The 27,498-nt window shown below is 48.7% G+C and overlaps 1 protein-coding gene across 1 annotated transcript; it reads left to right on the top strand.

Annotated features, from left to right (window-relative positions):
• Nucleotides 1-16,444: 16,444 nt before the first annotated feature.
• LOC124686171 (putative disease resistance RPP13-like protein 1) lies at nucleotides 16,445-26,742 on the top strand. The gene is made up of 4 exons (XM_047220157.1): nucleotides 16,445-16,639; nucleotides 17,029-17,569; nucleotides 23,947-26,192; nucleotides 26,492-26,742. Exons 2-4 carry the CDS (start codon nucleotides 17,204-17,206, stop codon nucleotides 26,673-26,675), a joined length of 2,796 nt encoding a protein of 931 aa, XP_047076113.1. The 5' UTR covers nucleotides 16,445-16,639; nucleotides 17,029-17,203; the 3' UTR covers nucleotides 26,676-26,742.
• Nucleotides 26,743-27,498: the final 756 nt, after the last annotated feature.

Below are 27,498 nucleotides of genomic sequence, written 5' to 3'. Positions count from 1 at the left end.
CGCCACCCCACGGCCACCCCTCAATGCTATAAAAGGGGGACTCCTCCCACTGATCTGAGCACACCATTCGCCTCCACTCATCACCACACAACTCCTCGCCACTTCAATTCCACCCAATCGTCGCCGGAGGCCGCCAATTGCAAGATCGCCGCCGCCGCCAGTACACGGAGTCGCCGGAGCAGGAGGCCACCGTTGGAGACGCCGCTGCTTCCAGGCGCTTCCCCATCATCGACCACGTCGCGGCGCACCCTCCAGACGACCGCCGGAGCTCCGACGACCCCTCCGACCCCCTACTGCAGCCGCCGGTGAGTTCCTCGCCCGCCGTCGACGACGACGCGCGTGGACCGTGCGATCGGGTTCTAATCGCACGGCTCCCCTTCCCCGTACCGCTTCGGCTGGCCAACCCCGCTGACGTGTGGCCCCCACCCGTCAGGCGGCCTGCTCGCGCTGGACGCGAAGTGGGCCGGCCCAGCTTCTTTTTCTTCTGCAGCCCAGTTATTTTCCCGCGCGAGCCCAATAGTTCAAATTCGAATTTCCAGAATAACTAGAATATGCAATCTGATGCTGACTTTGAAATTTAATAGAGACAAATCCACTCAGCCAAATTTTACAAACTTTATATATTTGGAAACCTTAGGAAATTATCTACACAATGCCACTGGTTTGAACCCTAGATCTGTTATAGAATTTAAATGAGAAAATAAACAAGGCAGGGACTTTTCTGCATTAGAATAATTATTAAAAATCAACCAAACATGCTTTTAAGTTAATTCCAACTCCTATACTTCACATTTCACTTATACTAATTGTTTCTACAAAAATATGCCATGCTTACTGTGTATGATCATGGCCTAGTTAAATTAAAGGACTATAGGACTATTTCTAGTCAAAACTATTGTCCAAAAATATTAGTAAATCATATGGGAGCTTTTCTTCCATTTAAATCTTGTCATGAACAATCCAATATGAGGTGAAGACTCTGGTCATAAAAATCTCATATGGTTTGTTGATGATATTAAATCATTACCATGCTAGAATTAAATTGTATGGGGTGCTACACCCCATTTAAATCATTTTCTCAAAATGATAAGTGTGAAGAGGTTGACTTGGGTCAACCTAGGTCACATATTATACATAAGAGAAATTAAATCTTAAAAAGATAATGAGAGGAAATTATTTCTCTGAATAATTCAAAGCAACATTTAAGATTATTATGAGAGGAAATTATTTTTCCTAATCAATAAGAAAAAACCCATCCACCAACATAATAGTGATATATGATGCTAGTTTAATATTGTGTGAATCATGTGTGTGCTTAGTTTAGTACATAAATTGGTGTGATGATTGTGTACCCCGTATTCGTATTTTAGACGCTAGTACCGAGGAGTATCCGGAGGAGGAGGAGGTCTACTGTCAAGGAGAAGAAGACCACTTTGACCAGTTTCCCAACCAAGGCAAGATAATACTCTTGCAAGTGTTAGCTCATCCTGAGCCAAGCACCACCCAGTTACTTTATATTATGAGCCTAATTCCCAGTTTTATTTTAAGTTTTACTTATTGTTATTTTGTACTATTGTTTCATAATTCCATAGGGTTAATGTTAGATTAGTACAAGAGTATCAAAGTTAGCCTAGGAGCAAAGCAAATTACTTAGCACCCCTCATCCTTAGATGCTAGTGCTAAATTAAACATGACTACTCTAGATGGGAACATATGTGGTGAAATGTTGAAATGACTTTTGAAGGTGAATATGACCAAGAGAAGATGGTGATTTTTGATTAAAAACTAGTATTGGTTTGGATGCGATACCTTTCCAATTATTGAGTACCCCCACAATACCTGATTATGGGTAAGGGCTTAACTAGAAGTTTATGTATCTTAGTATGAGTTCCCTCCGAACACACATCATAGGGGTTATGCCGAGGCTGCCTCCGTTGTTGAGAAATGATGTGAAGTGAATTGTACGGCCAAGCCACTGTGCGGTTCCCGGGTTGACGAGTTGGTCTTCATCTGGGAGGCCAAGCTCATGGGGAGAGGTGCTCATACTAGGGTTAGTAAATGAAAGGTTATGGTTGATGATCCGCGTATCGTGTTACGATGATTCGGGGAAATCCCGACGGATGAAATCAAATGTTGTGGCACAAGTGTGCAACCTCTGCAGAGTGTAAATCTATTCGAATAGCCGTGTCCACGGTTACGGACGGTTGGAAAGGCCATACAGTTTCCAGTATTAGAATTTGATCATGTTGTTGATATGAATGGTGAATGGTGACTGGAATATTTGAACACACAACAGAGTTGTGGGAATGACACTAATGTTCCCACTTGAGTTAGTTAGCACTTAAATAAGTCTTTAGCAAATACCTGCGAACAAAAATTGGCTTTAGGCAAATAAACTAGAGCTTAGTACCCCACTACTAGAAATGTTAGCACTTACACTAGTATTAGTTTGCGAGTACATAAAGTACTCACGGCTGTGTCCCTGGCTATTCAAATGGCCAGACTATGAAGAGGAGCAGCAGTACGAGGAGGACGGTCGGCAGGAAGTCTACAACAACTAGGAGTCCGCTAACGTCAAGCGTTGGCCTGTGGACTATAGAGTCCTTGTATCTTACGCTTCCGCTATGAACTTGTGTTTGTTCGTTGATCAGTTCGTTGATCGTTAGATCAACTATTTGTGTAATATGGATCATGTGATTCCAATTTGTAAGACTTTATGAGTTGTAATGAATGATGACTGTGATACTTAACTATTATGCCTCGCAACAACAATATTCCCGGGATTGCGATGTATGACATAATAGGCATCCGGACTTAAAAATCCGGGTGTTGACAAGTTGGTATCGAGCCATTGTTTGACCTTAGGAGACCCTAGTTTAGAATGGACGTTCCGAAAAATTTAGTTTCTAAAACAAATTGAGTGAATACTTGGGAAAAACTTACTCATTCTCTTTTCTACCGGATCTTTTCAAAAATGATGACCATGCTCTTCTTTTTAAATACATCTAAAATATTGCCACACTTAGTCACATCTCTAACTTACTCATCCATTTCACTTTCAGATGGAGCCCTACGTCCGGACGGAGACCTACGACCCGGAGAACGGAGGAAGTCCGGTGTTCGAGCGCGACTTGTACCTTGTGTCCGAGAGGCTCGAACGTCCACCTCCCAAGTTCCATGGAGTCCGGATCCACGACACCCCCACCGGGGAACAGCGAGTGGATGATCACCGCTGACTTGAAGGGAAGTTCGGAGCCTCCCATCTCGGAGAGGATCCTTTTCTCCTTCAAGGCATGCAAGCTGGCCGGACGGGCTTGCTCACGCTCTTCGGGAGGGACTTGCTCGGGTGTGCGGACAGCACATCGCCGCACTCCGAGGAAGCCGCTTCGCCTACTTCGCCAGGCACGACACCATGGGAGAACCCATGGCACCCTCTTCGCACCCGGTGCTCATGATCCATGTGCAGCATTTGGACTTCATGCTTCATGAGACCCGGAAGGACTTGGAGCGGACGCGGGTTCACAACCACCGTGCCCAAATGACTGTGGCTCACCATGCCGAAGCTATCCAGATGCTCGCCAAGGACCGCAAGATACTCCGCCTGCAGCGCGCCAAGAAGGATGCCACTATCCGCCGCCTTCGCGAGAAGATCCGCACTTTGGAGGTGACTGTCCGTACCCGAGCAGGACCAGATCCAGGAGATGGAGGAGGAAGGAGATGACATTCGGGGAGGCGATGACTTCTGAGTGATGACAACGACTTTGAGGATGATGAGTTCACTGATGAGGAGGACTACGAGTTTCTGGAAGCCGCGGAAGATGGGATCATTCCCATTGATGTGGATGAAGATGACGAGTAGTAGTTGCACTAGCTTCACTATCGTAGGTGTGAGTTGTATCCCGCACCATGTATCGTAGCTTGGAGAAGAAGGGTTCTTAAAACCCTTAGTGTGTTAGCTTGTAATCTGTGATGCTTGCTATGAATGAATGAATGTTTGTGTGTTATATGCATCATCAAAAGTCTTTAAAGTTTAAAAGTTACCCAAAAATAAGCCATAGAAAATTCCCTCTTATCTCATGATCTATCTATCTGTTCAGATGGCTCACCGCAACGCGAACTCAGATGCGATGATGCAACTACTGCAGACCCTGATGGCAGACAGGGAGACAGATCGAGCTGAACGTCAAGCCAGCCTCGCAGCACCGCAACGGTTAGCCAACAACCAGCAGGGCCATGGACACCATGACCATCCAGGATCCAAACTCAAGAATTTCCAAAACACCAACCCACCTGTTTTCAGCAAGACTGAAGAGCCCTTAGATGCAGATGATTGGCTGCAAACCATGGAAAATAACTTGGAAGTAGCTGGAGTGGATGAGAATGAGAAAGTGCTGTTTGCTACGCACTACTTAGCAGGACCAGCAAGAGCTTGGTGGACCAGCGCCCGTGCATTAAATGCCGGACAGATGATGACTTGGGCTGACTTTAAGCTCAAGTTTAGCAAGTACCATGTACCACCAGGTTTGATCAAGAAGATGAGGGATGAATTCCGGGAAGCTGAAGCAAGGCCGGATGTCGGTGGTAGAATACCGCGACAGGTTCCTCACCCTGTCAAGGTACGCCCCGATGAAACCGACACCAATGAGAAAAGGAAGGAGAGATTCTCGAACGGCCCGCACGACGAGATGCGAGACGATGCTGGTCAACATTCCCTTTGCTCGACCTTGAAGCCTTAGTGGATTCTTCCATCCAAATGGAAGGCAAGTTGCACCAGGCCAATGAAAACCGCAAGCGCCGCATGATGAATCGAGTGGGCCCAGCAATGCCCCGAGATACCGCCCTAGCTCAAGCAGTGGTTTCGCCCCCAGAAACAACAAGCCCCAGAACCAAGTGTCGCGCCCCGGTTTTCAGAACCGGAGCGGAGGAAACCCAAGGCCAGGAGGCCCCCACCACAACAGCAACAACCCCAACTCCTATGTGCACCACAACAGCAACTTCAACCGCGCTCCGCCGCGAGCCCCCAACACCAACAACACCAACACCAACACCGCACCAAGGACCGGAAGCAATGCTATTCCGGTTGGAACCAAGGACAAGACCACAATCACCTGCTATGAATGTGGAGTGGTGGGACACTTCTCCAATGAGTGCCCCAAAAGGCTGGCCAAGCTCGCCGGCAACACCGCTGCACCTGCTCAGCAGCAACGCCGTGTCTCCACCGGCAAGAAGTTCGCCCCCAACAACCCGCACAACCGCGGAGGTCGCCTCTACCACATGAACGCCGAAGAAGCCCAGGAAGCCCCAGATGTGGTGCTGGGTATGTTCTCTGTTAACTCAATACCAGCAAGAGTGTTGTTTGATTCCGGAGCATCACATTCATTTGTTACTGAAGATTTTGTGAGCACTAGTAAGATTCAACCAATCAGCTTGAAACATGTCATGATAGTTCAAATACCTGGATCAACAACTAAAGCTAGAAAATTTTGCAAAGAAGTACCCATCAGAATTCAAGAAATAATGTTTTTTGCAAACTTAATTGTTATGGGAACAAAAGGATTGGAAGTAGTACTAGGAATGGATTGGATGGCGAAACATCATGGATTGATAGACTGCGCCAAGAAGGCCATCACCATGACTAGTAGCACCGGAATAACAATAGAACATGTGTCTGAAAAACTCCCCAGAAATTTCACTTGCAACCAAGGAGTAGCCAAACCAACTCTGGATCAGATCAGGGTCGTTTGTCGATACGCTGATGTGTTTCCGGATGATCTACCCGGTATGCCCCCGGATCGGGATATCGAGTTTATCATCGAGTTAATTCCTGGAACAGGACCTATAGCCCAGAGAGCCTATAGCATGAACCCGGCAGAACTAAGAGAGCTGAAGAAGCAACTGGATGATATGTTGCACAAAGGTCTGATTCGACCAAGTTCGTCGCCTTGGAGATCACCAGTTTTGTTTGTGGATAAGAAAGATGGTGCCAATCGGTTATGTACGGATTATCGTAAACTTAACGATGTCACCATCAAAAACAAATACCCCTTGCCAAAGATAGAAGATCTGTTTGACCAGCTAGCCGGTGCCACAGTATTCTCCAAGATTGACCTTAGGACTGGCTACCATCAACTGAAGATCCGTGCAACGGATATCCCAAAGACTGCCTTCACCACCAGATATGGACTGTATGAGTACAATGTCATGTCATTTGGATTAACCAATGCCCCCGCCTATTTCATGAACCTCATGAACAAAGTCTTCATGAACTTTTTGGATAAGTTTGTCGTTGTTTTCATCGATGACATTCTTATCTACTCCAAAACCGAAGAGGAACATGAACAACACTTGGAAATAATCCTAGAAACCCTGAGGCAGCACAAGTTATATGCCAAGTTCAGTAAGTGTGAGTTTTGGTTGAAGGAGGTAGGATTCCTGGGACATATATTGTCCGCAGGAGGAATTGCTGTAGATCCCGCCAAGATCAAGACTGTCACAGAATGGAAAGCCCCAACCACTCAGACCGAGGTCCGCGCATTTCTCGGATTAGCGGGATATTACCGCCGATTCGTTGAAGGATTTTCCAGCATAGCCCGACCCATGACTCAACTGCTGAAGAAGGACAAGAAGTTTGAATGGACTGCCAAATGTGAAGAAAGTTTCCAACAGCTCAAGAACAGATTGACCACAGCCCCAATATTGATCATGCCGGATATCACCAAGCCATTTGATGTCTACTGTGATGCGTCCAAGATTGGTCTTGGATGTGTGTTGATGCAAGGAGGCAAAGTGATATCATACCTGTCCCGACAACCGAAACGAGCATGAGCAGAACTACCCAACCCATGACCTCGAACTCGCGGCCGTAGTGTTAGCCCCGAAAGTTTGGCGTCATTACCTCATGGGTAATCGATGCGAGATCTATTCGGATCACAAGAGCCTGAAGTATATCTTCACCCAGAAAGAGCTGAACATGAGGCAACGCAGATGGTTAGAGCTAATCAAGGATTATGATATGGAGATCCACTATCACCCCGGCAAGGCCAATGTAGTAGCAGATGCCCTGAGTAGACTGCCTTGTCAGTTAAACTCCATGATAGCAAAGGAACAGCCTAGCCTACACCAAGAGTTTGAGCATTTCAGAATGGAGCTAGTTAGTGAAGGATACCTAGCCAGCATAGAACTGCAACCCACTTTGATTGGACAGATCAAAGAAGCCCAGAAGGGAAATGCCAGCATTGACGGAATCAAGAGTCAGATAGCTGCAGGAAAGGCACCAGGATTCACCATCGATGAAGAAGGAGTACTTTGGTACAACGGTCGCCTGTGTGTACCGTCAGATTCAGAATTGAAGCAAGTCATACTGAAGGAAGCTCACGACACCCTGTATTCCATTCACCCCGGAGGAACCAAGATGTACCAAGACCTGAAGGAACAATTCTGGTGGCACGGAATGAAGCGAGAGATAGGAAGTTATATCGCCAAGTGCGATATATGTCAGCGAGTCAAGGCAGAACATCAACGACCCGCGGGATCTGTTGCAACCCTTACAGATTCCTGAATGGAAATGGGATTCTGTCGGTATGGACTTTATCACGGGATTGCCCAAATCTAGCAGAGGAAATGACTCCATTTGGGTTGTCATTGATAGGTTGACCAAGGTTGCACACTTCATCCCTGTCAAGACCACCTACCAAGGCCCAAAGTTAGCTGAGTTATACATCTCAAGGATAGTAGCCCTGCACGGAACCCCGAAGTCAATTGTGTCAGATAGAGGATCACGAGTTCACCTCAAGATTCGCGCGAAAGTGCATGAAGGACTAGGAACCCGTCTGAACTTCAGCACAGCCTATCACCCACAGACTGACGGACAGACCGAGAGAGTCAATCAGATACTAGAAGATATGCTGAGAGCCTGTGTACTGGAATATGGATCCAAGTGGGAAGACTGCTTGCCCTATGCAGAATTCTCGTACAACAACAGTTATCAAGCCAGCTTACAGATGGCCCCCTTTGAAGCCCTGTACGGAAGGAAATGCCGTACCCCTCTGAACTGGTCAGAAGTCGGAGAAAGCCAAGTCTTTGGACCAGATGTTCTTCGAGAAGCCGAAGAGAAGGTGCACAAGATCCGCGAGTACCTCAAGACTGCACAATCCCGACAGAAGAGCTACGCGGACAAAAGACGCCGAGAGATGACCTTTGAGATTGGAGATTTTGTCTACCTCAAGGTGTCACCCCTCAAGGGAATGCAGAGATTCCAGCTGAAAGGAAAACTTGCACCCCGATATGTCGGACCATTCAAAGTTCTGAGTCGCCGAGGCGAAGTGTCTTATCAACTGGAACTACCTGAAGAAATGGCAGCCGTGCACAATGTGTTTCACATCTCACTGCTCCGGAAGTGCCTTGAAGTACCGGAGAAGACTGAAGTATTCAAGAATATAGATCATCGTTCGGTGGATATCAACACAGACTTGACATACCGCGAAGTACCTATTCGCATCCTGGAAGAAGCATACAGAACCACCCGCACCAGGAGTATCAAGTTCTTGAAGATTCAGTGGAGCAATCACACGGAAGACGAAGCCACTTGGGAACGCGAAGAAGACATGAAGAAAGAATACCCCGATCTCTTTAGTACCTAGTTTTCTCTCGATCTCGGGACGAGATCTTTTGTAAGGGGGAAGGGTTTGTAACATCCCAAATTTCAATCAAATGAACAAGAGAGAAATTCAAGATCCCAAAAATTAGAGTTAACAAAAACTTTTTCTCATCATATAGGTTTATGCATGTAGATCACCATATTAATTATTTTTGAGTGTGCAATTGCCATGATGCTTGCTTATGTGTTCTCCCTCACTCTAAAAACCCTAGCCATGATTACTTGATCACTCAAGTTCAAAGAAAAGTGGAATAGAAAAGAAAAGTTAAAAATCAACTCCACATACACATATGGCTTAGGCCATTTTTACAAATCTTTGATCTAGGCCAATTTGGTTTGCCCCATTGAGTGTAATTGGTTACTAAACATATATTAACAACTTTGAAAACAATCAAACACAATTTAAATCAAAATTGAAACAAATATGAGCTCACATATGATTATGGTCATATGTGGCATTTATAATCTGGTACTCACTTTGAGCCACTGTATTTTCACTTTTCACTTCTACACTTGGTCAATTCTTTTCACCTCATCCAAGACAACATCAAGCACTCCAACTTTGCCCAAAGCCACCACCCCAAATTCATCACCAATCTCAAATGGGAAGCAAGCAAAGTTGGAACTTTGTCACATATGTAAGATCACATGCAACATAAATTTTTACAAATCAATTCTATTTGGATCACCACCACCACCAAAAGGCTCTATTTAATATATGAGTACACTCCAATAAAAATTTTCTCAAAATTCGAAAATTAGTTTCTTGCGGGCATTATGTCGAACACCTTGCGGGCAGTGTAAAAACTTGAGCCCATACCTCAATTTTCTACTTGGACTTGGTCCAACTTTGACCTCTCTGCACCCTGGAGCCTCCCTCTCACCTCACCACACCCATCAGCCACAACTTGCCACCGCATCCAGCTTGACTCAACATGGTCAAACCATGCCATGCCGTGGCATGGCATGCCACCATCATGCCATCCTCTCATCTCGGTCACTCTCCAACAAGCACCACCATGTCAACCGTCTCCCTCACACTCACCCGGACACGCCCATGCCACTCCTTGACGAAGCCATGCCTCAGGGACGCCAGGATCGACGCGCCCAGACACGCCCAGAGAACGCCCATGCCGCGCCAGAGCGCGCATGGCGCACACCCTGGACGCGCCAGAGCGCCAGTGGACCGGAGCCTCTGCGCCACCTCCGCCCTTGCTATCAGCGCCGGCCGACGCGTGACAACACCAGGAACCGCCCGGACATGGCCGGTGGCCCGCGGGAACGCCGCCGGACGACGCGAGCATCCACGGCATCCCGCCATGACCCGCAAGCCTCCGGTCAAGCTCGCCGCCGCCGTAGCCCCTCGTTTTCGCTCACCGATCAAGCGCGTCGGCCTCGCCCGGACGCCGCCACACGCCGCGCGCCCATGCCTTGCCCCTTCGCAGCCCACGGAACGACGACGCCGTCGACGACCGCCGCGCCAGCGCCCACGGCCACCCCTCAATGCTATAAAAGGGGGACTCCGCCCACTGATCTGAGCACACCATTCGCCTCCACTCATCACCACACACCTCCTCGCCACTCCAATTCCACCCAATCGTCGCCGGAGGCCGCCAATTGCAAGATCGCCGCCGCCGCCAGTACACGGAGTCGCCGGAGCAGGGGGGCCACCATTGGAGACGCGACTGCTTCCCGACGCATCCTCGTCCTCGACAACGTCGCGGCGCACCCCGCCGGCGACCGCCGGAGCTCCCAGGCGTCCTCCGACCCCCTACTGCCGCCGCCAGTAAGTCCTCCTCTCGCCGGAGAAGAAGACCACCCTCGACCGTGCGATCTCGTTTTAATCGCACGGCTCACATTCGGCGTACCGTTTCGCTGGCCAACTCTCGCTGACGTGTGGCCCCCACCCGTCAGGCGGCCTGCTCGCGCTGGACGCGAAGTGGGCCGGCCCAGCTTCTTTTTCTTCTGCAGCCCAGTTATTTTCCCGCGCGAGCCCAACAGTTCAAATTCGAATTTCCAGAATAACTAGTATATGCAATCTGATGCTGACTTTGAAATTTCATAGAGACAAATCCACTCAGCCAAATTTTACAAACTTTATATTTTTGGAAACCTTAGGAAATTATCTACACAATGCCACTGGATAGAACCCTAGATCTATTGTAGAATTAGAATGACAAAATAAACAAGGCAGGGACTTTTCTGCATTAGAATAATTATTAAAAATCAACCAAACATGCTTTTAAGTTAATTCCAACTCCTATACTTCACATTTCACTTATACTAATTGTTTCTACAAAAATATGCCATGCTTACTGTGTATGATCATGGCCTAGTTAAATTAAAGGACTATATGGCTACTTCTAGTCAAAACTATTGTCCAAAAATATTAGTAAATCATATGGGAGCTTTTCTTCCATTTAAATCTTGTCATGAACAATCCAATATGAGGTGAAGACTCTGGTCATAAAAATCTCATATGGTTTGTTGATGATATTAAATCATTACCATGCTAGAATTAAATTGTATGGGGTGCTACACCCCATTTAAATCATTTTCTCAAAATGATAAGTGTGAAGAGGTTGACTTGGGTCAACCTAGGTCACATATTATACATAAGAGAAATTAAATCTTAAAAAGATAATGAGAGGAAATTATTTCTCTGAATAATTCAAAGCAACATTTAAGATTATTATGAGAGGAAATTATTTTTCCTAATTAATAAGAAAAACCCATCCACCAACATAATAGTGATATGTGATGCTAGTTTAATTTGTGTGAATCATGTGTGTGCTTAGTTTAGTAAATAAATTGGTGTGATGATTGTGTATCCCGTATTCGTATTTTAGACGCTAGTACCGAGGAGTATCCGGAGGAGGAGGAGGTCTACTGTCAAGGAGAAGAAGACCACTTTGACCAGTTTCCCAACCAAGGCAAGATAATACTCTTGCAAAGTGTTAGCTCATCCTGAGCCAAGCACCACCCAGTTACTTTATATTATGAGCCTAATTCCCAGTTTTATTTTAAGTTTTACTTACTGTTATTTTGTACTATTGTTTCATAATTCCATAGGGTTAATGTTAGATTAGTACAAGAGTATCAAAGTTAGCCTAGGAGCAAAGCAAATTACTTAGCACCCCTCATCCTTAGATGCTAGTGCTAAATTAAACATGACTACTCTAGATGGGAACATATGTGGTGAAATGTTGAAATGACTTTTGAAGGTGAATATGACCAAGAGAAGATGGTGATTTTTGATTAAAAACTAGTATTGGTTTGGATGCGATACCTTTCCAATTATTGAGTACCCCCACAATACCTGATTATGGGTAAGGGCTTAACTAGAAGTTTATGTATCTTAGTATGAGTTCCCTCTGAACACACATCATAGGGGTTATGCCGAGGCTGCCTCCGTTGTTGAGAAATGATGTGAAGTGAATTGTACGGCCAAGCCCTGTGCAGTTCCCAGGTTGACAGTTGGTCTTCACTCGGGAGGCCAAGCTCATGGGGAGAGGTGCTCATACTAGGGTTAGTAAATGAAAGGTTATGGTTGATGATCCGCGTATCGTGTTACGATGATTCGGGGAAATCCCGACGGATGAAATCAAATGTTGTGGCACAAGTGTGCAACCTCTGCAGAGTGTAAATCTATTCGAATAGCCGTGTCCACGGTTACGGACGGTTGGAAAGGCCATACAGTTTCCAGTATTAGAATTTGATCATGTTGTTGATATGAATGGTGAATGGTGACTTGAGTATTTTGAAACACAACAGAGTTGTGGGAATGACACTAATGTTCCCACTTGAGTTAGTTAGCACTTGAATAAGTCTTTAGCAAATACCTGTGAACAAAAATTGGCTTTATGCAAATAAACTAGAGCTTAGTACCCCACTACTAGAAATGTTAGCACTTACACTAGTATTAGTTTGCGAGTACATAAAGTACTCACGGCTGTGTCCCTGGCTATTCAAATGGCCAGACTATGAAGAGGAGCAGCAGTACGAGGAGGACGGTCAGCAGGAAGTCTACAACAACTAGGAGTCTGCTAACGTCAAGCGTTGGCCTGTGGACTATAGAGTCCTTGTATCTTACGCTTCCGCTATGAACTTGTGTTTGTTCGTTGATCAGTTCGTTGATCGTTAGATCAACTATTTGTGTAATATGGATCATGTGATTCCAATTTGTAAGACTTTATGAGTTGTAATGAATGATGACTGTGATACTTAACTATTATGCCTCGCAACAACAATATTCCTGGGATTGCGATGTATGACATAATAGGCATCCGGACTTAAAAATCCGGGTGTTGACAACCTCCCATGGGCAGCGCAGCAGGCGGACCGACAGGAGGTCGACGGGGACGGTAACCACCAGAAGCAGCCCCACAGTAAGCAGCGTGGGCGTTAGGATCATTCACGTGCAGCTCGGCATTACGAGCGTTGACGCGCTGCTCAGTAGAGAGAAGGCGCGAGTAGAGATCTCGAGGAGACAGAGACGTCTCACGACCCCGCACCGCCTCGACCAGATTGTCATAGTCCTGGTCAAGACCCTGGAGAACAAAGTCCGTGAACTCCGTATGCCGAAGCGGCTGCCCAATGGCGGACAGAGTGTCAGCCAAGGTCTTGATCTTGTTGAAGTAGGCATGCGCGGAGGAGTCAAGTTTCTTTAACTCGTGAAGCTGCTGACGGAGCGCCAACGCACGAGCGGAGGAGTTCACCGAGAAGCTGTCCGCCAGCGTGCCCCAGACGTCGAAGGACGTGGAAGCAAACACCACCAGACCGGCGACACCTTCTGTCAAGGAGGACTGAAGCGCCGATAGAATGGCCTGGTCCTATGCGACCCACACACGGTGCGCTGGGTTCTCAGCCGAGACCTGAGTGCCGGTGGCGGTGACGAAACGAGGCGGGCACGGGTGACTCCCGTCTACAAAGCCTTCAAGATGATGACTGCGAAGGAGCGGCAGAATTTGTGCCCGCCAATACAGGTAATTGTCCTGCGTGAGACGCACCGTGATCAGGTGCGTAAGCTGGTAAGGGCCATTGCCCGGGCCATTAGCAGCCGGGGAACCAGCAGGGACGGCGGCGTGGGCCGTGGTGGTGACGACGGGCGAAGCCAGGGCGTCGGGCGCAGCCAGGGGGTTGCCGAGCGAGGCCGAGGATGCCGAGGTGGCCGATGGTAGCAGCGGCGACACCGCACTGAGCAGCATAACCGGCGCCGGCGTGTAGGGCGGCGGCGTAGGGAAGAACCCCGAGGCGAACTGTGACGAACCAAGATAGAGAGGGCGCGACGAGGAGGACGCAGCCATCTGACTCGTGTTGTTGCTGGCGGCGAGGATGGCCGCAAGTTGGGGCGGGATGAAGGGCGGTGGCGCGGTAGGAACCACGGAGGCGGGCAGGGCAGCGGAAGAGGACGGGGAATCACCAGGAGCACTCATGGTGACGACGATTGTGGCGGCGGCGCGGCAACCAGGAGTGGCGGCGGCGGCGGCCAAGGGCAGGGGCGGCGGCTAGGGTTTCGTAACCTAGTCTGATACCATGTTAAACAAAGGATTGGTGGAAACTGACTCAACGCATCTGGTGCGTGGCCTATCACTTTATATATGGGTACCAAGAGGTACAATACAGATACAGATACAATTATACAAATATACAGTCTAACAGCCCTCGACTGCGCCCCTAGGCTCGGCTTCTACTCTCCGTCTCCTCTGCCTCTGGCATCTCTGGAAACACTAGAACGACGTGGTGTTCAATGGACTCGCCCCCTCGCTTGTGCTGATTCGCAAACGGTGCTGTGACGACGATGTGCTTTGGTGTGCTCGCCTACCGATGGACCGCCGTCGCGACGTCGATCTGTGGCTTGCCAACTTCCTCCTGGGCGCCTCTAACCCCCTTTTCTGTTCTCCCCTGAGCTCGCCCTTGTCGCGTTGGGTGTAGTCTCCCTCCAAAACCCCCTATACATGCTGTTGTACAAAAACCACACGGGGAATTCACCTCAATCCTTGGATGAAATGAATACAAGCCATTCAGGTGGGAGCCTTCGCGCTCACCCCCGGTGAAAATTCAAAAACAAAGTCCTAAGCGTCAACGACACATGGTAGTTTAGGGTTTCTGGGACTGCGACTCATCCTAAGATGCATACATGATACTCATAAAAAAATTAAATTATTAGCACCAAAAATAAGCCAGGCCCTATCCTCTCATATAAAAAATGTAATTCTTTCATTAAGTATATTCATATTGTCGAACCAAATACTAGCATTTACATTGTGCAACCGAGAGGTGGTGGCGTGCATCCAACACTAGCAGCCCCCGCATTAGAAGTGTTTTTTTTACCAAAAAATGATAGTTCGATGGACTAGATGATGTTATGAAGTTCTCTATAAACTCTTAATTTTATTAGAAGAATTATTAGCATATATGCATATATTGTTATTCTTTTGTGTGACTACACATAGAATGCATTGTAATTGATGTTCTCCAAATTCCCATTATCTCTATTTTCTATGAGAAATAACTTTGGACCATGCTAGCAAGACAACATTATTTCTTAGATGGTGCAATGGTATATTTGTATTGTATTTTTCATGTTATGCGGCCACTGGATCTTCTTGAACAACACACGATGTATTATTAATATAAGGGAAAAAATAATACACAACAACAACCCAAGGACATAACAGAGCGAGCGAGCAAGACGCACATTTCCTTTGTAGTGTGAGAGAAATATGTCATGAAAACGTTTAGCAACGGATGATGTCAGAAAGTGAAAAATCAAAAAATGTTTGCTACTCGTTCATAATTGGCATACATGTGTAAAGATTTAATTCGCAGGTCTCAAATTGTGGATTTTTTAGTATGTTGATGAAATTGTGGCCGTGTGGGTTTTATGGAGTAAAAAGAAAATTACCATGCAGTTGGGCCAAGTTATCGAGGTCCACTTAGACGGGCTATTGAGAAGTACTAGAAGTAAGGCCCACGCATTGGTTTCGAGGGTGCGGGTTCTAGCCAAACGGGCCGTGTACTAGCATTCCAGCGATCGCCGCCGCCGCCTCCAACTCCGGGGACCAGAGCCGCCGCACACCTGCACTCCGGCCAGCGGAGTGGCGCGCCCTGGTCGTTTACAGCCTCGCCGCCGTATCCTCCGCTGGTTGGAGTGCTTTGAGGCAGATCTCGAGCAGGGTGTGGGGAGCCTTCTTCGGAGATGCCTCCTCCGTGGGAATCGAGCCACATCTCCTCACCCTTCCCCTACACTGTTTACCCACCGGCCTCTCCCGCTGGCCAAGCGGAGCACGTCGACCTCCGAAAGCTCTCGGAGGTCATCTTCATCTTCTGAAACTTTCTAGTTCATTAAACGATGTTCATCTTTTGCAGTTCGCAACAGAGGCTAGTTGGTTTCACTGTCTCCAAAATTCCAAATTTGTCCTCTAAGCATTTCTAGGTGTGTGAGTCGTTGTCGTTACTTTTGTTTTTTTCTCATATTGATAGAAATAGTAGCAGTACATAATCTCCCTATCAGGACCGGTTCATGCACGGTTACTTGTTGACCATGGTAGCAGGTAGCTGTTTCTATCTTAATGCGTGGGAGCTTGTTGTACCATGGCTACGATTTTCCTACTATCATGAAAGCGAACTGTAGTATATGGTGCCTGTTTATCTCCAGCTCAACTTGTTCCAAAACCAGTTTGTTAGTCCAACCATCTCTCTCAAATGGCATACTGTATATATACAGAGCAACAGTATATTAATATGGTTCTAGACTGACTGACTGGTGCTTCCTGGTCTCCCATCCTCTCACTCTGCATCTCACCTACCTTGGTCTCCCTCTTCCCCTTGCCAATCCCCAAATCCTCCACGGTTCCGTCACCGACCACCGTGATTGCTCTGGGACATAACATCCAGGCGGATCTCGAGCAGGGTGAGGGGATCCCATCTCCTCCAGCTGGTTCCGCTGTCTCTCTTGTTGCCGGTCTTGGAAATTTCATGGTGAGTAGTGCGAGTCAGTCTAGAACGATAACAATCTTCATGACTAGTAGTGTGAGCTGGTTTTTCTAGAACGATAACAATCTTGGAAATTTCGTGGTGAATATCTCTCTCAATTGGTTCTTGTTAAGTATTTTGATAGTTCAAGTATCTCTCTCAATTGGTTCATGTTATGTTTCTTGATTAGGTGCCACTTATCCACCAGTGGGATGCTCAACTTGCAAAAAGTCACGACTTGGTCTTCACATTACTAGCACAAATAATTGATTGAAATAATGTACACATCCAGAGAGATCTGTCTTTTTTGGCTAATTATTCATGCCAAGTTACTTCCTTTGCCTAATTTCACCTACTTCCTTTGCTTACTTAATTTGATCAACTTTGCTCTACAGGGTTCATAAGTTCCCACTGCCAATTATCGGTCAAAGTATTCTCCCAGCTAGCTCAGAACATCGTTAATTGAGCAGTTCTTAGAATACACACATACCCATTTCATCCATTCTCTGAACACCATGGCCTAATCCTCCCATAGTACCTGTCTTTCCCTCCTACCTCTGAAAAGCCTCAATGTCTCTGCAAGCTGTTGCATGGGGCATATCTGTCGCAGGCTGGATCATGTCACCTATCATCTCCAAGCTTCTGGACAAAGTCTTGTCCTACTGCAAATCCAACAAAGCAGAGACACTTCGCCACCTGTTGACGGATGTGCTCCCTCGACTGACGCTTACTTTAGAAGCGGCAGAGGCCATGGACCACAGTAAACTATTCGAGGAGATGGTGAGGGTTCTCAAATCAGCTTTCTATGACATGGAAGACATCCTTGATGAACTTGAGTACATTTGTCACAAACAGCAACTAGATGCGCAGAAAAAGTCAGATAAGAAAAAAAAGGGAAAAAATAATGTGGGTGTTGAAGCCGGCCCATCAAACCAGGTCATTTCTTGCTATCCTCAGTTTTAGCTGTATAGATAGATGCATATTAGCTCATGCCTGCACGGCATCTTTATCCTGGTCAGGTTATTCTCTTTTTCATGTATTTTGGTACGATCAATGTAATAATATGACCTATTTGGATAGGGTTTCTTTCGTATGAGCAACTCCCTCGACCAAAGGTAGCAATAATGATTTTTAAAATATATAGAAAATCTGAAATAATTAGACCTATAAACATCTAAGTCTTCTCTTGTGCTTGTGAGATTTCAAATAAATTTAGTTTTGCACCTTGTATACAAAAATGGTAGGAGCTAGGGTTCTACCGTGTCTAGGGCGTAGATTGTAGGGGAAGGAGGGAGGCTGGCGCGGCCGAGGAGGAGGACGCCGGCGACGGCTAGGGTTAGGGAAGGCCGACTCCTTCGGGAGTCGGCAATAATGATATGATTATTGCTTGCCTTTCAACGTACGATTACATCTGGTATTTATGAGCTAAAAAGAGATTAAGATAAATGGGCTAAGCCCCTAATTGGGCCCACGGTTGGGCCCCCTCCTAACATATGACAGGCCGGTCATAACATCTCTCCCTGCCTGCGCAAACAACTCGTCCTCGAGCTGGTAGTCTGGGTAGTGGAGACAGAAGTCATCGCGCTGCTCCCAAGTGGCCTCCTCCGCTGGAAGAAGACGCCCATCAGCAGTAGGAGGAAGCGCCGGTGTCGCAGCAGGCGGCTCTCCGCGGTAAGGCTTCAACAGCCCCACGTGGAAGACATCGTGAATGCGGGAACCGTCTCGAAGCTGAAGGCGGTACGCGAGCGTCCCCACACGCTCCAAGATGACGAAGGGTCCAGCGTAGTGGGGGCCCAGCTTGCGCTTCGCACGCGGGTCCAGGGATTGAGTGGAACGTTGCAGGAGACGCAGCCACACCCAATCGCCGACCGCGTATTCCACCTCGCGGTGATGTCCGTTGTAGTAGTGCTTGGCCAACTGCTGGGCCTGCACGAGGCGTTGCCGCACCTCGGCCAACACCTCATCTCGTGTGCGGAGGAGCTCCCCCGCCACCTCCGTTCGAGCCGTCGCCGAGTCCACCAGCAATATGGGTGGGGCCGGACGGCCGTAGATCACCTCGAATGGCGTGGCGCGCAGGGCGGAGTGATAGGAGGTGTTGTAGCAGTACTCCGCCCATGCAAGCCAATCCACCCACGCGCGCAGACGGTCCCCGGTGACACAGCGCAAGTACATGGCGATCACCTTGTTGACCACCTCCGACTGGCCATCCGTCTGAGGGTGGAAGGCCATGCTGAACCGAAGTTTCACCCCTGCCATCCGGAAGAGGTCGCGCCACACATGCCTCGTGAACACTGGGTCGCGATCACTGAGGATCGAAGCCGGAAACCCGTGAAGGTGGACAATGCCGTCGAAGAAGGCACGAGCCACGAACGCAGCAGTGTATGGATGGCCGAGCGCGATGAAGTCTGCATACTTGGAGAAGCGGTCGACCACCGTGAGGATAACAGACTTGCCGCCCACCTTGGGGAGGCCCTCGATGAAGTCCATGGAGATATCGGCCCAGACCTGAGAAGGCACCTCCAGCGGCTGCAACATCCTTGCCGGCCGCAGAGTCTCCGTCTTGTTGCGCTGGCACGTCGCACAAGAACGCACCCAGTCCTGGACCAAGGCCCGATCACCGGGTATATAGAAGTCGGCGCGGAGACGGTGGAGAGTCTTCTGGATGCCCTCGTGACCTGCCGAGTGGGCCATCAACAACACCTGATGGCGGAGGTCGTCGTGGTCGGGCACGAAGATGCGGCGCCCATGCAGGAGCAAGCCGTCCGCCAAACGCCATGGCGCGGCCAACTCGCCCGCCTCCAGTTGCTGCTGCAGGAGCTGAGCGTCGGGTGCCGCCTCGGTGGCCCGGCGAATGGCGTCAAAGAGGGCGAAGGAGGGCCTCGAGCGGATGCACAACACCGCCCCCTCGGAGGCACCATCCGCTTCATCATGGTCGGTGTCGCGGCGTGACAGGGCGTCCGCCACGGTGTTGAGGCGCCCGGGACGATACTCGACAGTGAAATCAAAGCCAAAGAGCTTGCTGATCCACTGATGTTGCGGCATCGTTGACAGCCGCTGGTCCAATAAGAACTTGAGGCTATAATGATCCGTGCGAATCCGGAACGACCGCCCCCAAAGATATGGGCGCCAGTGGCGCACGGCCTGCACCAAGCCGATGAGCTCCTGCTCGTACGCGGCGGGCTTGAGATGGCACGCGATGAAGGGTCGGCTGAAGTAGGCTAGAGGCCCGTCGCCCTGGTGCAGCACGGCGCCGAACCCCACCCCGGAGGCATCGCAGTCCAGGATGAATGGCCGGGTGAAGTCCGGCATCTGGAGAACGGGGCCCGTCGTGAGGGCCCCCTTCAGGGCCTCGAATGCCGCGGTGGCCTCGTCATCCCAGGCGAAGGCGTCGCGTCGCAGCAGGCACGTGAGTGGCGCTGTGATGAGGCCGTAATCCTGGATGAATTTCCGGTAGTATCCGGCGAGGCCCAGAAAACCGCGAAGGGCGCGCGGCGAGTGCAGTGCTGGCCAAGCCGCGACGGCGGCCACCTTGTTCGCATCCATGGCCACCCCCTCGGCGGAGATGACGTGACCGAGGTAGGCTACCGATGACGTCCCGAACGAGCACTTCGAGCGCTTAAGGTGAAGATGATGCGCTCGAAGCTCGTTGAAGACGATGGCGATGTCTTTGCAGGTGCTCCGCCCACGAGGTGCTGTAGATGAGAATGTCATAAAAAAAAACAAGCACAAACCAGCGCAAGTAGGGGCGAAGGACGTCGTTCATGAGGGCCTGGAATGTCGTCGGAGCGTTGGTGAGGCCAAAAGGCATCACCAACAACTCGAAGTGGCCGTGGTGAGTCTTGAACGCCGTCTTGGCAATATCCTCCGGGTGCATGCGCACCTGATGGTAGCTCGACCTGGTCGAGCTTGGTGAAGAAGCGCGCCCCATGGAGCTCGTCGAAGAGCTCATCAACCACCGGGATAGGGAACTTGTCCTTCAGGGTCAGGGCGTTGAGGGCGCGGTAGTCGATGCAGAAACGGCACGTGTCGTCCGACTTGCGGACGAGGAGTACCGGCGCCGAGAATGGCGACGTGGAGATCCGGATGATACCCGCCGCGAGCATGAGTGCGCATTGCCGCTCCAGTTCATCCTTCTGCAGCCGTGGGTAGCGGTAGGCCGCACGACCACCGGTGTCGTGTCCAGTAAGAGGTGGATACGGTGATCGTACACCCGGACAGACAGCAGGCCCTGCGGCTCGTCGAAGAGGTCGCCGTGCTGCTGCAGGAGGTGTGTCAGTAGGGGGTGCTTGGCCTCGGCGTCGGTCATGGCCAGGTGGAGCTGCGGTGCCGGGGCGGTGCCCCCAATGCCCTCCCACCGGACGCGGCGGCCCTGACGCCAGAAGGTCATCGTCAGGGTGTCGAAGTCCCACATGATGGGGCCGAGGGTCCGCAAGAAGTCGACGCCGAGGATGAAGTCGAAGCAGCCCTAGTCGATGTCGGCGCACGTGATGGTGAAGTGCTCGTCGCCGATGGTGAGAGGCACGTGCTGCTCTAGGCCATGGCACCGAAGGCGGTCACCGTTAGCCACCGTGACGCGGAGATGATTGCCGCCCGTTGGCTGGAGGGCTAAGCGGCTCATGGTGGTCGTCAACATGAAGTTATGCGTGGAGGCCGTGTCCAGGAGAGCCACCAGGCGCTCGCCTCGAATTGTCACCGGCAGGAGCATAGTGCGCTCGTGGCGGATACCAGCCAGCACATGGAGCGAGACCACGAAGGCAGTGGCCGGCGCGGTTGTGGTGACGGGCTCGGTCGGCGCTGGAGTGTTGGCGAGTGTGTTCGCCTCGACGTCGTCGACCGTCTCCAGGTAGAAGAGGCGGGGGCAGACGTGGTCGGGTGCGTAGGGCTCGTCGCAGTTGAAGCAAGGGCCGAGGCGGCGGCGCTCGAGCTGCTCGGCCAAGGTGAGTCGCTGAAACGTGCGTGTCGCGGCCGTGGCGTTGGCCGCTGGAGTGGCTGGGTTCGGCCCGTCAGCCCTCGCGGCCGGCGGTGGTGGTCGGGCGGCCTCCGCAGCCCGGCGGCCCGTGCTGCATCGCCTGTGCGCGACGCTCATAGGCGCGGGCATAGTGCATCGCCGTCTGGAGGTCTTGGGGGGCTTGGAGTTCCACGTCCACCCGGATGTGGTCCGGAAGCCCACTAATGAAGAGCTCGGCGCGCTGCTGGCCTGTTACGCCCGGGGCATGGCAAGCGAGGGCCTGGAAGCGCTTGGCGAAGTCCTGCACCGTGGTGGTGAAGGGCAGGCGCCCAAGCTCAGCCAGTCGGCTCCCACGAATCGGCGGCCCGAAACGGAGGAGACAGAGCTCCTGAAAGTGGTCCCACGGAGGCATGCCGCCCTCTTCCTGCTCGAGGGAGTAGTACCACGTCTGAGCGGTGCCTCGGAGGTGATAGGAGGCAAGCCAGGTGCGGCCGGACGCAAGGGTGCGTTGTCCGCGGAAGAACTGCTTGCACTGGTTGAGCCCGTTGAGAGGGTCCTCCGATCCATCGAAGGTGGCGAAGTCGAGCTTGGCGAAACGTGGCGGTGTCGGGGTAGCGCCACTAGGGCCGTATGGCGCGGCGCGGCTTGCATGGAGCCCCGCGAAACCCGCGGAGGCGGCGTCCGGGAGGGTGGGCATCGGTGGTTCCTCGGATGTCGAGTAGACAGGTGGGGGCGACAACGACGACTCTGTGATCCAAGCCGGTAGCGGGGATGGCGATGGGGGAAAGCGGACCTGCTGAATAGGGACGCTGCTCGTGGCGGTGGAGACCGGCCCTGTGGTGATGGACGGCTGCCACGACGACCACGGCAGGGCTGGTGGGGGCGGGAGCAGCTGCACGCCGGGGAACGCCGGTATCCAGGGCACGGTCGCCGGGACGGTGGCGGTGGGCGGCTGCAGCGGCGCCGGTGGCCCCTGGGAGCCGATCAGGTAGAGACGAATCCCTTGGATGGCGGTGACGAGGTTGTTGATGGCCCCGCTCATCTGCTCGGGGGTGTAGACGATGGGAGTCGGCGTGGGGGCGGAAGGCGACGCGATGGCGGCGGCCGTTGAGGCGGGCGGCGGGCCGGCCGGCGTGGTGGTCGCGGGCGGTGCTGAAGACATGATCGAACGAGAGCTATCTGATACCAAGTTGGTAGGAGTTAGGGTTCTACCGTGTCTAGGGCGTAGATTGTAGGGGAAGGAGGGAGGCTGGCGCGGCCGAGGAGGAGGACGCCGGCGACAGGCCGCCTTGGCGGCGGCAAGGAGGCGGCGGCTAGGGTTAGGGAAGACCGACTCCTTCGGGAGTCGGCAATAATGATATGATTATTGCTCGTCTTTCAACGTACAATTACATCTGGTATTTATGAGCTAAAAAGAGATTTAAGATAAATGGGCTAAGCCCCTAATTGGGCCCACGGTTGGGCCCCCTCCTAACATATGACAGGCCGGTCATAACAAAAAAGTTTAATGCTTATATAAATATCCAGTTTGTTGTATTTGTAAATTTCATGGTATTTTTCTAGATCTGCATTCACAAAAGTTTAGTGCTGAATATTTTGCCTTCTACAGCATCCAAATGTGTTACTTTTAAATGATACTTCATAGGGACATAGAAGGCATGGACATTTAAAACTTCTACTAGATATTCAATACTAAAACTTGTACTAAATTCTTCTATAATTTGTGGCATAGTATATACATACTGTATATTTTTTTTAATTCTCGTGAATTTTTAATGCTGAATTAAAGGCTTAGTGTACCTCTTATCTCAAATGGGTAAAATCGAACCTCTCTCGACGACTCATTGTAGACAGGTGGATTTTCACTGTCAGCATTGGGTATCCCGAACGATTTTTCACCCTAGGCCTATCATAAACAACGTTTTCTTTCTACCCATTTGCGATGTGGTCCATTTCTGACAGGAACAGCACACATCTGTGATGTACTGTAGTGATGTTCCATCTTGTAGCTATGTATGTTGCAAAAAACATGCATAGCTTGCACGTGTGCCATTGATAGTTTCACCAAAAAAGTGTGGCATAGATGTATGGGCTGTACAAACTAGTTCTAAAAAATTAGTATTATGTGTAGATAAAATTCTACTTTGTACCAGACAGAAGATACAAAATGACAAATCACAACTTGTACCCAAAGTTCTCAACATAACCATATGAATGTATGTTTGGAACAAATATTGTCAAAATAAACTATACCTAGCATTTTAAGTTTTCTACCCCCGTCCTTAATTACATGTCAAGGTAATTATAGAAAAAAATTGGCTCTAAATTTCTTTTTTGAAATTTGAAATGTTGGTTCATTTTGCAGGATAGTATTATTGAAGCGATTTTGACTCTTCCGGGAGCTTTAAATCGTGATTTGAAGGATAGCATGTGCAAGATAGAGGTTGTCCTTCATAAAGCTCAAAGTATTATTCCACTCGCAGAACTCGTTGAGAAAAGCAAGAAAAGGGAAATAAGCGGAAAATATGTTTTTGCCAAAGATAGCAATAGTTCAGCTCCAAAAGTAAAGGTAACTGGCCGAGATGCGGATCGTGGCCGGATAGCGCAAATGCTTCGTGATACAGAAGACGATGTTGATCCAGGCTCAAGTGACAGTAAATGTTTCTCTGCAATTGGCATTTATGGAATTTCAGGGTCTGGGAAGACAACCCTTGCACAATATGTTTGCAAGTATGAGGAAAATCAAAAGTATTTTGACCTTGTTATATGGATTCATGTGTCTCAGAACTATAATACACGTGACATTTTGAAGGAAATGTTTGAGGCAGCTTCAACGGATAAGCAAGCATGCCCTGATTACAGTAGCCTTGATGTCCTGGAAAAGGAATTGGAGAAGAAACTAAATGGCAAACGATTCCTCTTGGTATTAGATGATATCTGGTGCGATGAGGATGGCAATCAGCAGAAGTTGGAGAACTTACTTTCCCCTCTGAATTGTGGAAAGAAAGGAAGCAAGATTCTAGCGACAAGTCGCAATAAAGATGCGTTTTCAGATCTAGGTCCTGGTGTGGCAGTGTCACGTAATATTTTTCCAATATCTGACTTGGATGGTGATGTCTTCTTGGAACTTTTCATGTATTATGCCCTTGATATTACAAATACAGATGATTCAGAACTAATGGAGCTCGAATGTATTGGGGCTAAAATTGCACCGAAGTTGAAAGGTTCACCTCTGGCGGCCCGTATGGTGGGAGGGCAGCTACGGAAAAAACAAAACAATGTTGATTTTTGGAGAATGGCTCTAGATCGGGACCTTCTGAATGAGACGGCGGGGGCTGTTTGGTGGAGTTATCAGCAACTTGATGAGCAGGTCAGGCGGTGCTTTTCTTACTGTAGTATTTTTCCCAGGAGACATAGTTTGGACCGTGATAGATTAGTTAAATTGTGGGTGGCAGAGGGATTCATACAGACTGCTAATCCAGAGGAGGACCTGGAAGTTGTTGGTCAACATTACTTTGACGAGTTATTGGCAACCTCTTTCATGCAACCAGGAGAAGCAAAATACTATGGAGGCAAATTGTGGTATTTAATCCATGATCTTATGTATGATTTGGCAGAGAAGGTGGCAGCTAATGATTGTTTCAAAATCGAGAGTGGCCTGAGAAGACAAGTTCCTCGTGATGTTCGCTATCTTTTTGTTGCGAATGGAGAAATGGCTACTGAAGAGATTTTTGAACTGAAAAACTTGCGCACTCTCATTATTCATGAATCAGCTAATGAAGTATTCTTGCAGAACGTGTTCAAGAAGCTGCGGAAATTGCGGGTACTGTCCGTAAAATACACATATAAGAAAATCTGGGGAAGAATATTGTTTAAAATGCCAGCTGTTGGTCACTTAAAGCATCTACGCCATCTTGATTTAAGGTTGCCCCCCAACAGCAAGCTAATTTTACCAATAACATTAACAAAACTTTACCATCTTCAGGTTTTAAATTTGAAAAGTTACAGTGAATTGGAATTCCCTCCTGAGATGGATGTGGGCAAGCTCTCCAATTTGCGGCATATGAGCATGGCACATCATGGAATGACATTTCCCAACATTGGCAGGCTAACATCACTCAAGACATTAGAATGTTTTAGAGTCAGTATTGGACATGGGTGTGATATAAAACAGCTGAGGGGCCTAAACAATCTTCAGGGCCATCTGGCGATTGCAGATGTCAGTAATGTTAAAAGCAAGAATGAAGCACTTGAAGCAGACCTAGCAGCTAAGACACGACTGACAGAATTGAAACTGATATGGAACGACCGTTATGATGGTATGACTTCACCAGCAGTTGAAGCAGAGGTACTTGAGGGTCTTTGCCCACCCAGGGGTCTTAAAAGTCTGGAAATCAATGAGTACCGTGGTCTGGGGTACCCAAGTTGGATGGTGGGTGTGCAGAATGGCGGCCCAGAGTACCTAAATAGACTTCTTCTCAGCAAATGTTATCAGTTGGGACCTGCTCCCGAACTATTTGAGTGTTTTATTCATCTTCGTGAGTTAACAATTTGGAGGAGCTGTTGGGAGCACTTTCCAGACAATGTGAAGGACCTCAAGTGGCTCAAGAGCTTAGGGCTCCTTTGATTCAAAGGATTTGCATAGGAATTGTGTGGGATTTGGTTCCTATGGGAAAATTTCCTATACATGTTGTTTGATTCATAGGAACATATCCTATAGGAAAAAATCCTATAGGAATCTTGTAGTGCAATTCCTATAGGAAACAAACATTAGCTCATACCTCATGAAAAAATTCCTTTGCTACAATCAAACACACTTCATCTTCCTATAGGATTCAATTAGACATGCCATTCCAATCCTATACCTTTCCTATTCCTATGTTTTTCCTATCCTTTAAATCAAAGGAGCCCTTAACAATTGAGATATGCCTGAATCTTAAATCGCTTCCAGAACTTCCCCGTTCCCTTGAAATCTTTACAATGGTCGATTGTGAGAGAGGCTTTACCGAGTCATGCAATCAGGTAGATCATCCAAACTGGCAAAAACTTCAGCACGTTAAAAGTTGTCTTGTTTATCATTCCGATGACTTGTAATATTGTGGGGTGATGGCCACTGGACTTGTCTATTTACTATGGTTTGTAATAATTGGGATGATGAATACCTTATGCTATGCATTTCCAATGGTTTATATATCTTGTAAGGATTTATGTCGTTGATTTCCCCTGATGCTTTGTCATATTGTGGATCGATACTCTTATTTGTTTCCTGCATGTCTGGTGGAAATACTGCGCATGGTTATTCCGGAGAATGTTAAGAGAGCAAATTTGATTCTGGTGTTTTGCTGTTATTAGTACTCCGTATGTGCATGTCTCCTTGAATAGGAAATAAAATAAAGTGAGATCTCCATATGTCCACATTGCTGCTAGTAAGAACGTCATTGGAATGAATTTTGTATCCTGTAGCTTTCTGCCTAGTATAAGCATGGGACAAAGCCACAAAGGGCATGTTTGGTTTCCAACCACAATTTGCCAAGCCAAAGTTTGGCATTTGTTCTGTCCTTGCCACATCATATGGGCCATCTGTCAAAGGGTGAAGTGTTTGCCAAGTTACCCTTTGTGGCACCCAATTTTTCAGCCACAAAAGCATACATACAATGCAAATAAAGTGTCTTCAGTTGCAGCTAGATTAATAAGAACAAGTGATGCTTCTTAACGTTCCCAGAAAATACAATCAATTCTGATATTAAAATAATAGTACCAAGTCTTGGAAAACATCATCAACAGTACATAATGGAAGGTTCAACAACATTTGATTTACAAGCACATTGCGAACAATGTTGTTATTTCATACAGATGTTCCGATGCACTGCAGCCTGGCATCAATAGCATATGAGAGTAGAAAGCAAACTACTAACAG

This window comes from Lolium rigidum, chromosome 2 (assembly GCF_022539505.1).
Source record: "Lolium rigidum isolate FL_2022 chromosome 2, APGP_CSIRO_Lrig_0.1, whole genome shotgun sequence".
In the NCBI taxonomy this organism is placed as follows: domain Eukaryota; kingdom Viridiplantae; phylum Streptophyta; class Magnoliopsida; order Poales; family Poaceae; genus Lolium; species Lolium rigidum.
Note: the sequence above shows the minus strand (reverse complement) of the source record. Positions and strands in the feature narration are given on the sequence as shown.

Coding starts and splice junctions, on each gene's coding strand:
- LOC124686171 (XM_047220157.1), top strand. CDS start 17,204: ATGTCTCTGCAAGCTGTTGCATGGGGCATATCTGTCGCAGGCTGGATC. Junction 17,570..23,946: donor AAGCCGGCCCATCAAACCAG/GTCATTTCTTGC, acceptor TTCATTTTGCAG/GATAGTATTATTGAAGCGAT. Junction 26,193..26,491: donor GACCTCAAGTGGCTCAAGAG/CTTAGGGCTCCT, acceptor ATCAAAGGAGCC/CTTAACAATTGAGATATGCC.